General features: G+C 39.9%; 1 protein-coding gene across 3 annotated transcripts in view; it reads right to left on the minus strand.

The window, feature by feature from the left end:
• Positions 1-2,350: 2,350 nt before the first annotated feature.
• Rnf182 (ring finger protein 182) overlaps positions 2,351-12,069 on the minus strand; it is a 54,598-nt gene continuing 44,879 nt past the window's right edge. For all 3 annotated transcript variants that reach the window (XM_074082878.1, XM_074082879.1, XM_074082880.1), the window contains exon 2: positions 2,351-6,128. In XM_074082878.1, coding sequence (XP_073938979.1) covers positions 5,177-5,920 — 744 coding nt within the window. In that variant the 5' untranslated portion in view covers positions 5,921-6,128 and the 3' untranslated portion in view covers positions 2,351-5,176. The remainder of the gene's footprint in view (positions 6,129-12,069) is intronic.

The raw sequence follows: 12,069 nt of genomic DNA on the forward strand, positions 1-12,069 counted from the left end.
AATAAATTTATAATTTAAAAAACCCAGCCAAAACCAAAATTTGTAATAACAACAAATTTAATCATTCAAATAAATAGTTCTAGTTGGAATGTTGAAAAAATTCATATTAAACAGAAGTGATGTCAACAACCAGTCCATCGACTAGCTACGATAATCTCTGCAATTAGTAACAGGAATACAGTAAAAGAGTAAATAATTACCTCTGAGACAAGAGCTAATTCTGTCATTCTATGAGACATCAAAAAGGCAGCTGTTAGGGGTCAAAATATGTTTTCAATATACTTAAATGGATAATTACTAACTGGTAGAAGACCAACATGCTTCTCTTTCACAGATCTGTTCCTAAAATGTGAGTGTGAGAGTGTGGGAGTGTGTGTGTATGTGTGTGAATGAGTGTGTAAAAGTGTATGTGTGCATGTGTGAGTGTATTGTGTGTGCATGATAGTGTGTGTGTGAGCACATGCGTGAATACATGTGTGTATGTGTGTACAGGAGGTGTGCAGGAGCAAGTGTACGAGGTTCTTCCATAAATGGCATTAGATAAATAGAAAATGGAGAAGAGTGTGGGAGGTTTTGGCTCAACACGTATCAAAACTAGATGTTCACTTATTGACTAGTGATGTTTTTAGCATTAAAAATAACTGTATAGACAGTGTTGTTAAAATAATTAAAATTTACCTAAAATTCTATTAGAACATAAGCCTCTTTTATTCTGAGATATGGAACAACAAAAAGCTTCAATTGTTCTAAACTACTGAAAAGGATTTTAACATTAAGCCAGCTCTCAGAATTACCTTACCTTAGTCCATAATACATCTAATCACAATCAGATAATTCTTCATTGGCCCAACCATATTGGGATTTTATTGGCAAGAATTAGGGGGAAATGTTAAGTTTAAAATTATACAGCATACATTTACTTAAGAGAGAGAAAACAAATATAGCTGAAGGTTAACTATTGGCTCTAAGTGGTAAACAAACCAGCAATAATTATACTATTCCCTCAGCTTTCCTAGATCTATGAAAATCTTCATGAAAACAAGCTTGAAGAACCATCTTTTCATAAACCAGTGGGAGATCTATTTCCATTTGTGTTGACATAGTAATTCCCATTCTACTCCTTTCTCCTGCCTTCTGTAACCATGAGTTCTCTGGCTTCCATTCCTTCCCTCTGGCTGTCCAGAGCTGTCCTTTGGCAGCTGTCCACTGAGCATTCTGAGTTCAGCCTTGGGGAGCTCAGCTTTAGCTCTCTTCTCTCTTTATCTCTTCAATTTCTCCACAACCTCACCTTACCGTCACAAAGCCAGGCTCCTGAAGCTGGGTCTCCAGGCCAGACCTCTTGCCTGAGGTAAAACAATGTGATTGTATAAAGAATTTTCTTTGTCTTTTGTGGGAAAACCAAGATCTAAAACAACCTTCTGTGGGGCACATTCTCTGTCATGAAACCCCAGCCATCTCAATTTGAAAGGTTAATATGTTGCAAATCTAATAAACTTCTGATTAATTAAAATTCTGGCAGAGTAACTGTCTCACTTAATTGAGTGTTTTAATTAAATCAAGGTTCAACCCAACTTAGTAGACACAGTATTCAGGGTATAGATTATTATTTGTTTATCCCTAAACCTAAGGCACTTTCAAGTCAGCTATCTATACATTCAGAATGCTTAGGTTCAGATTACACCAGACGTAAATAATATATGCAATTGGGCTGAGTGAATATTGCTTCTAAGAGTCACTTGGCATTTACTCAAATTCCAATATTTACTTATCTGCATTTTAAAAAGTACTTTTTATATAAAAGTAAGGTTGCATACTAAGTATGGTGGTAGACACTTGTAATCCCGTCTTCTTAAGAAGCTGAGGTAGGAGGATCACAGTCGGAGACTGGCCCAGAAAAAAGCACCAGACCTTGTGTGAAAAATAAAAACTAAAACCAGAATACTGGGGGTATGGCTCAAGTTATGAGCTAGAGCCTTGAGTCCAACCTCCAATACCACCAAAAAAAGGGACCCTTTAAGTTAAGACCCAATGATTAAGCCTATCAGAATAAAAACTCATAAAGGATATTGAAGTAAAGAGAAATAAATATCTAACAAAGAAGCAAGTATAGCAAGTTTCAAGAACAAATGGTTAAATTCCTAGGGATCTTACCTGAAACCAAGGCTGTCATGGCTTAAGCAAAGCTCTGGTGGCCTCTCTGTGGCATTTCAAACAAAGGCAAATAGTTTTTCCCAGGAGGAGTGAGCAAACAGAGCAAGTCTCCAAAACTGCAGGCATTTGCAGCAATTTGCCTGCACTACACTCTGAAGTTAACTTGCTCCCCCATCTCAGTGTCCAGAACTTAATCCCATCACTTTGCTGGTCAATCCCAGCATCCCCTTGGCTTCAGATCTACAGAATTGTCATAATGGGAACTTTCTTCAAGATACGTATTTACAGCCTTATAAATGCCAATGCTGTCTGGTCTCTCAGCTTATAAGAGCCCAGGTAACTGCTTTCTTTAACCTGCTTCTTCTCTTGTCTATGTGAAGAGTTCAGAAGAAAATGAAACCGTTATTCATGATTAACATATAGTGCCAATTTCTCTAATTATCATAAGCACATAAACTGCTGCATAGTCCCAAATTATTTCTACTTTGCCTAACAATGGTCATAGTTAAATATGAAGTGATTTTTAAGATGTTTCCAGACCACCCAATGTAAGGTACTCCCCAACTAAATTGAGCTCTATTCTGTCGACCAGCTAGGCGAAGTCTGGAAATCAAGTCAAACAAAATTGAAAATCTTGCTTATAAACACAATATTTTTATTCCATTTTCTCTCAGTTTTCTCCCTTGCTTTAAAAAAAAAAAGTATGAATGCCTTTTTAGAAGTGCCATTGGTCGGGTCAGCTTTGTTGGAATGTTCTGGAATCTCAGTATGCAAGATAAAGGTCTTGACTCAATCAATGTTTTTGAAAGTTTGTTTGTCATTACCTGAAGTTAACAGGGGTGCAAAGTAATAAGTGAATCTCAAACACCAGTCAGAGAAATCAAACATCCAGTTTGGAAATAATAACAATTTAATAGACAAAAAAATTACCACAGTGAATAAAATATTAAAGCATTGCCCTTCTCTCATTCAACAGCATGAAGAGTTTTTGTTGTCACACATTGAAAACTCTTTAAAACCAAATTGACTTACTGTCAATTTGAAAGAAAAGGACCACCACGATACACAGACACACAAATTTAGCACTGCAGACACTACACAAAGAAGGAAAACGAACAGTACCATGTTCCAGAGTTTCTGGAAATCTCATTATATGATAATTCACCAACTTACTCATAGTATTACATTGCAGACAAAATGAACATTTTTAAAAAACCGTATAAATATATAAATCCAAACCACAAAACATCTCTTAAACATTATATTTACTCAAGGTACGAATGGATTTCTAGAAATTGCATTCCCAGTGCTACCTATAAACTAGGTTTTATGGAATCATAAAGTATTTGGCTGTATCTTGGGGCTTAAATTCTATGCATGGGACCACATCCCATTTACACTTTCTCATCAGCTTTCCTTGGGCGAACATGTTCTCAAACTTAATAGCTGTACAATGAAAATCAAACTGCTATTATAGATAAGTATCCTTTTTTCCTCAGGAGGAGACTGGCATTGGCCCACTGTAACTATTTTGCACAACAAATATTTCACCACAAACAAGCTAAAGTAGTCTTCTTAGTAATGCCCTCTTCTAAAAGTTACAAATATTTTAATGTTAATTGTCAGTCATGGGTTTTAGAAACTAAAAGCTTTTTGTTTTGCCTAGTTTCTGTGAACATTCTATTCTTCCAATCCTAAAATCTACCAGAGTTTCTTCTCATAAAATCTACCAGAGTTTCTTCTCATAAATATATACACTCAACTTCCCCTACATTGTGAAAGGAGTCCATTAACTCAAATCACATAGCTTATTCTTTGAGTAGATTTAAGGGCTTGAACCTATGATCAACCTGGTTTAATGACAACAGGGACAGCCATGTGTTCCACCTGCACCCTGCCACCTCCACTTGACTCCCCACAGGTTTTCCCAGCAGGGAATGGGCTTGGTAGGTCGCCGCCCTTAGCTTGGCCTGGACATCTGCAGCACATGGTCTCGCACATAAGCTTGAACCATTACGTTTTGGGACAATTCCACCCAGTACAGCAAGAAACTTAGGTTCTCATCTTGTCTCTGGGTGTTGGTTGCCACAGTTCACCTTGGATTATTACAGGATCAGGTTAAGTAAATCCCAATAGAATTTTTTAAATAATGGGAAGAAAAGGAAATCCCAATAAACTCATAGAGACTAATTTAAATGGAACCTTTTTCAGGATAAGAGGTGAGACTGATTAAACAATGTGGTTCAAAACAAAACAAAACTAAGGTGTTTTAAGGAAAGACTCGAATCAAGGTTTGCATGGACAGCAACTGCTCTGTGAGTTCATTGTCCTTGGTTCTCAGAGAGAGGAAAACAAATATGGAGGAGAGAGCACATGTTGGAGACATGTGGCCATGTTCTGCCAGGACATCTGCTATGATGTAAATGCCTCAATTTTCCCATTCCCTTTGGAAAGTGGAAAAACAGGTGCTCAGTTGAATCCACCCAAGGGAATGACTGGTGGTAGGGGAGAGTGCCCCGAGGGGACAGGCATCAGAGTGGCATTACCTGGATAGAGAAAGCACCAAAGATGATTTGGGGGCTTCAACAGCAGGAGTACAGGGGCATACTCTTTGTAAACCCATGTGTCTGGAGCAACTTTCCATGACTGAATGGAGGAATACATTCATCCCTACCTCCTCAAAGACCTCACTACAGCATGACGCCCCTCACCTTAGTGCCTCTCTGATGTGCTGAATGAAATCCTGCCCTGGCTCTGGGAATCTCACCCTGTCAGAGAGCCACAAAGACTGAGCACACACAGCTTTGCTTCTCTGCTAATCCCTAAGTAGAAATAAACATTTTTATTTCCAGCATACAGGAAAATTCATCAGGTCAACATTTAGATGGAAAATGGAGCACAGGCTACGGCTCAGGGCTTTGCTAATTCCATGGGCACCGATCATAAAGAACTCAAGAAAAAATAAGCCACACACACGGTGTTCCAATACAGCAAAGTGTATCCAATTGCTTATTTTGCATATCGATTAAGAAGGAAGTGCCATACAGTCCAGAAATTCATGACAAACGCATTGACAAAAACCATACACCATAAGGATGACAAGGCTAGAAGGGACAAGGCTGACAAAGACGACACCCAGAGTGACCTTCTTAGACACCAATAAGTAGATGCCTAAGGGTAAGGAGCTGAAGTACAGCAAGCCTAGCAGCCACACCAACACCCGGATGGAGGTCTGAAACAGCAGGGACGTGCAGTTCCACACTGTCCAGTTATGGGACACCGTGGTAACAGAGTCGAAACTTGCAGGCCTGTAGAATTCGACCACAGGAGCAGAGCTCAGAGATGGGGAGCTCTCCCTCTGCACCTCCATGATGGTTATGACCAGGCAGTTGGAGGATGTGTGAGAAGGACTGACGAGGGACGCCAGCCTCTTGGGGGTCAACAGCAGCTCGGTGGGGTTCTCTGGCAGGCACTTCTTCCCTTTACTGCCACAAGTCAAGTTTATGAGGATGTTGTTGTCATCGGGCAAGCTACTAACTTCATCATCCGGCAGGCACGTCTCAAACCTGCAGAAAGGACAAACGATGACACCTTGTGGGGAGTCCCCAAAGTCTATGATCTTGTAGAGGCATTTGGCACAGACCCTGTGACAGCACTCCAGCACTTTGGGTTTCCTCTGCTTCAGATTGTACCGGTTGTAGCAGATCTTGCACTCGAGCTCATCGGACACCTGAGATTCTGCAGGGTCTTCGGGTGGCTGGCTGGCCATCTTGAATTATGTATGCAGTCTCCCGCAGATGTGCCTGGTTGAGGAATGACTTCAATTAAGGTGTCCCTCTTAATATCACCTGAATCATGCAAGGAGGCAAAAAGGCTGGAAAAGTAGTGAGAGAAACCAGAAATCTTCCAGGCATTTTCAGCTCCTGGTTAGAGCTCTCTGTCTCAAATGCATATTTTAAAAAGGTCACTTGAAGGGTCTGCAAAGAAAAAAAGAGAGAGAGATTCTAATATAGTGAACAGTTCACTGAGGTGTTTCTAAAAAGTGCTCAATGAAATTCTCTAAGCTCCAAGGATTAGAAGCAATAGACTTAACAGGTTAAATCCCTCCATCTTTTCACATTGTCCCCAGGACAGACAGGATTGTCTCCATGCTAAGCTGTTCCAATCCATAAATATGGTAAGAGGAAGAAATTGAGAACTCTAATGGGTATACACTGTAATATGACATGCTCTACAGTGTATATGAGACATGAGAGATTTTTCTCTCTGAAACTTGTTCCAAATTCTGGCTTCTTTGAAAATAGAGTGGGACTTGCATCAGAAATAGCACTCATTTAGAGTATCTTTGGTGTAAACAACAATGGTGGAAATGCCTTCAAGAGGGCTTATAAACACAAAAAGAAGAGCATCTCAAGGACAAAGGTTAAGAATGTGTTTTCAGAAAGAGCTTTGATGGAGAGGAGAGCATTTTTAAGTGGAGTGGATGGCTCTCACCTTCCCCGTATAAAGAAATCTGTTACATAAAATGACTTTATTGTTTGACTATTCAATTTCAACTATTTGTTTCGCTATCAGTATTAAAAACAATACTTGTGCACATATATTCATGCAAGGTAGAATGAGGCATGAAAGCATTTGATATAAGCACTATAAAGAAGTCCAGTCTAATTTCCAAGAAACAGAAGTAAGTGCAGATAACACATGCATAGTTATGTCTCCACACATGAAGAATCCTTCTTAGTATGGCTACTCAGAAATGCTCAGTGCTCACCTACTCACCTACTTTATTTTGCATAAACACTCTTGCTATAGAAAACAGAAAGTGTAATGCAATCTGCAGTCCTGACACTGGTAACGATACTGTTACCATCCCCGGCTTTAGTCAGTCAGTTGTCCATGACTAGAATTAACGAAAGGGAGCAGCAATATAGGAAATCTCCAAATCATTTTCATTGGCTTTAATATATGTGATATTTGGGGTGGTAGATTTGTCTCAAATTATGCTTTGCTTGGAAAATATCAAAATGTATTTGAATTTATGTGCACACCCTCAAGCAACAGAAGCAGAAGGCTGTCATAACATTTCTGAGAAGCAGAGAGCAACTATGCTAGACTTGGAAATTTGCTATGGATCCTATAGCATTAACAGAGCAGAGGCAGTGGGCAGCTAAACTTGGAAATTCTAAACATCATGGACAGTTGACTTGTGTATGCACACAATCTTCCTTTTTATTTATGTCTTTGCATTTTTAATCAATATTCTATTCTAAAGAATGTGTAATGAGTATCAGTGGCAACATGTACACTTGCAGCAAAAGGAAGGAAGCCACTCAGCAGAATATCTAGTGATAAGCTAAAATACAGATATGATTTTGAAAAACAGAGTTTTCTGGACATGAATGTCTGCATATCAAAATTGTTACCATGAACCAGTATCTATGTATCTAGTCATACATACAGAAAAAAAAAAGAAAAGAAAAATAGGCACAAATACCAACTCTTCTGCTCCCTTTACTCTCATGTGCCCTAAATATTTTCTTCATTCTGATCCTTATCCGTGTCATTGTGAACATGACTACACCTTGCCCACAACTGCACAAAGCTGGTGCTGGGTTTTACCCTCCTGCAAGATGACTAGCTCTAACTGATAGCCAAGGCACACAAAGGCACTCCATCCTGGCCTCCACTCCTGGTCCTGCTGCCTTCACAGGATGGTCCTTAGCTCTGGGCCATGAGTTGATGAATGGATCACTCCCTGCTGCCACCATGCCCTGACCAGGCCTCCTGGGAGCCACACAGACCCAGGGCCCATCCAAAGAGGACACGGTGAGTTAGTTCTCTTTGCAGCTCCTTCCCACTCAGCCTCATGCTCTCCCAAACCTTGGAGCTCATAGTCGTAGTGGGATAACAGCAGCAATTGTCCCATTGCCACCGAAAGTAAATATGTGATGACATCAAGAAAAAAGAGGGTAAAGCAGAATTACCTCCAAAGGCTCAGAAAGCTGGAGTTGGCCCTTATAACCACCAACCGAAGGTTTCTGACTGAGAATGCATTACACTCTCAGCCTCTCACAGTCCTATTCCAAAATTCTGTCCAAGTTTCAGCCATTAGAGGAAGGCTGCAAGAATGTTCTATGTTGAGCAGCCACAGTTGGTTTTGTTTTTTTTTTTAATTTCCTTTATTCATATGTGCATACAATGATTGGGTCATTACTCCCCCCTTCCCTCCGCCCCCTCCCTTTCCCCTCACCCCCTCTTCCACCCCCACCCTCTCGCTTCCAAGCAGAAACTGTTTTGCCCTTATCTCTAATTTTGTTGAAGAGACAATATAAACATTAATAAGGAGGACCAAGGGTTTTTGCTAGTTGAGGTAAGGATAGCTAGATAGGGAGAGTCCTAGTTTTGCTTCCATGTATATATGTGTTACTTTCTAAATTGATTCTTCTCGAACTAACCTTTTTTTCTAGTCCCTGGTCCCTTCTCCTATTGGCCTTTGTCGCTTTAAAGTTTCTGCATTAGTTCCTTTGCATTGAAGCCATCAAATGCTATCTTTTTTTTTTGAGGGGGGGTTACCTACCTATCCTCGTTCCTCCCTGTGTGCACTCGCCTTATCATGTGATCAAAGTCCTATCCCTTTGTTGTGTTGGCCCTTGATCTAAAGTCCACATATGAGGGAGAACATACGATTTTTGGTCTTCTGGGCCTGGCTAACCTCGCTCAGGATGATGTTCTCCAGTTCCATCCATTTGCTTGAGAATGATAAGATTTCATTCTTCTTCATGGCTGCGTAAAATTCCATTGTGTATAAATACCACATTTTCTTAATCCATTCATCAGTAGTGGAGCATCTTGGCTGTTTCCATAACTTGGCTATTGTGAATAGTGCTGCAATAAACATGGGTGTACAAGTACCTCTGGAGTAATCTGTGTCTCGTTCCTTTGGATATATCTCAAAAGTGGGATTGCTGGATCAAATGGCAGGTCTATGTTTAGATTTTTAAGAAGCCTCCAAATTTTTTTCCAGAGTGGTTGTACTAGTCTACATTCCCACCAGCAGTGTAAGAGGGTTCCTTTTTCCCCGCATCCTCGCCAACACCTGTTGTTGTTGATGTTTCTAATGATGGCTATTCTAACAGGGGTGGAATCTAGTGTAGTTTTGATTTGCATTTCCTTTATGGAGCAGCCACAGATTTTAGCTGGCAATTCTGAGAACCCAATTATTTGTTCAACAATTTTGAACTGTTATTTGAAATAGAGCTTTCTTTTTTTCACAGAAATACTCCATCAGAGAGGAGGAAGGATAAGAAGCTACTTTGAAGGTAGAGATTGGGAGGATTGCAGTTCAAGGCCAACCTGGGTAAAAAGTTCACAAGACCCCATCTCAGCCAATGGCTGGGCATGGTGACATGCGCCTATCATACCAGCTACATGAAGCATAAATAGGAAGATCATGGTCTAGGATGGCTTGGGCATAAAGCAAGTGAGACCCTATCTCAAAAATAACCAATGCAAAAAGGTCTGGTAGGATTGGTTCAAGTGGTAGAGTGCCTGCCTAACAAATGCAAGGCCCTGAGTTCCAGCCCCAATATCAAAAGGAAGGAAGAGAGGGAGGGAGAAAGCGGGGAAGGAAAAATACTCCATTAGGCTTTTTTTTTTTTAAGCAGTACTGGGTTTGAACGCAGGGCCTCAAACTTGGTAGGCAGGTGCTCTACCACTTGAGCCACTCTCCTAGCCCCACCATCAGACCTTAGAATACATTGTTATATGGTCATAATGCTCATATTTAGTAAATTTCTTTACAGCCTCTTGGTAATATGCAAAGAAAATACTAAATGTTCAAATATTCAAACAAAAAGATACCTACTCTAATCCCAGGGCCAACTCTAGCAAACCCACTCCATCAGCTTGAGAGATTGACTCTAATAGTGGCACCTCTGGGTGGCCCCGAAGACAGCCTTGAGCCCTGGTAGCAGCTCTGGAAATGAGGCCACATCAGGGTCTCTTCTTGGAATGGCATAAAGCATGGCTACCACTCCCACTGAGAAGCCAGGCTACCAACTGCAACAGTTCTTAAAAACAAAATTCACCTGTCTAGCTGGGCAGCAGTGCCTCATGCCTGTAATCTTAGCTACTCAGGAGGCAGAGATCAGGAGAACCACAATTTGAAGCCAACCCAGGAAATAGTTTGCGAGCTCCTGTCTGGGAAAAACCCTTCACAAAAAATGGCCGGCAGTGGGGCTCAAGGTGTAGTAAGTCCTGAGGTCAAGCCCCAGTACCACAAAAAAAAGAAGAAAAAAATTCACCTGTCTTACCATGACTCTAGGTTCCCTCACACACCTGAGTGCTTTTATATCCTTGGATCAAAGCCACATGGTCATAGTTGGGTTCTCAAATACACTAATGGATCCTGTCTGCTTATGTTTAGTTAGAATTATGCTTGAATTTGAATTATATTCAAGATTAAATTGGTCACTGGACTCTTTTGTACTCTCTGGAGCTTCTGGTATTAAATTCATGCTTATTTTGTAAGTGAATTGGGAGCGTTTCATCTTCTTCTGGACTAGTTTAATGACAGAATTACTTTGAGCTGTAACTTCAATACGATCCATTACCATTTTCAATGGAGGCCGAAGCTTCAAACGCTCTGCGTCTTTTCATGGTTATTGTCCTATTCAGATTTTCCATTTCTTCCTAAGTCAAATTGGACATTTACATTTGGCAAGGGTACAATCTATTTCTTTTGGATTTTCAAATTCTTTGCCACAAAACTTCACAAATTTTATCATTGCTACTTTCTTTGACTCATTCCTGTGTCTCTGATTTTGTTCCTTTTCCCACTTGCAGTCTCCTACATGTTTTCTCTTTACTAATTTCCTAATCAGAAACACAAATCCTTGCATGTTTTATCCTTGTGCTCTTCAGAGAGCCCGCTATAAGTGTCTTTATCTATTTTTTACTCTCTATTTTCAGCCTTTCTTTTTATTATTCTCTCTAACCTATTGAGTTTGTTTTGTCTTTCCTTTTTCTCACTTCATAATAAAAGTACACTGTCTTTATTTTTAAATTACAAAAACAACTAAAGACTGAAATTTCTACTGATGACAGCTTTCACTCTGTCCTCCAGAGTTTGGAATGCATGTCTCCTTTCATTGATTTCCACAGAGCTTGTCATTTGACTTTTGATTTTTTCTTTGATACAAAAGTTAGTTTAATTTCTAAATAGTAAAGTTTCTTCTTATTACCCTATGTTATTTATTTCTAATATTAATGGATTATGATCAAAGAACAAGAGCTATAAAAATCCCTTTCCCTTTGGGGTTATTTAGGTGGTACTGTCATTTGAACTCAGGACCTTGCACTTGCTAGACTAGCACCCTACCATTTGAGCCATAGTTCCAGCCCTTTTTACTGTTTTTCAGATAGGGTCTTGTGCTTTTTGCCTGAGTTGACCTTGGACCTTGATCCTCGTACCCATGTCTCCCAGTTAGCTGGGAATTCAGGTATGAACCATCACACCAGGCTTGTTTATTGGAATGGGGGTCTCACCAACTCTTTCCCCATGCTGGCCTTAAACTGAGAACATCTCAATCTCCACCTCCTGGGTAGCTGTGATTACAGACATGAGTCAATATGCCAGGCCTTCCTTTGAACTTATTAATGTGCTCTTTGTAGTCATGTATATGATCAATTTTTCCAAGTGTTCCAGAAAAGAATACTTAAGAGACAAAAGACTCCAACATATCTATTAAATCATTTTTGTTTATTCAATGCTTCTATCTTTAAAGTGTGCACAAGGTTATGACAGTTGTGGATAAGCGAAGGAGGCTTACTGAAGTATCTCAATATAATAAATTTGCATTTCTAATAGTTTTACTTTGCAGAGTTAATGACCACATTATTTTAAAGTAATAAACCCTT

Source organism: Castor canadensis, chromosome 8 (genome assembly GCF_047511655.1).
Source record: "Castor canadensis chromosome 8, mCasCan1.hap1v2, whole genome shotgun sequence".
Lineage (NCBI taxonomy): Eukaryota > Metazoa > Chordata > Mammalia > Rodentia > Castoridae > Castor > Castor canadensis.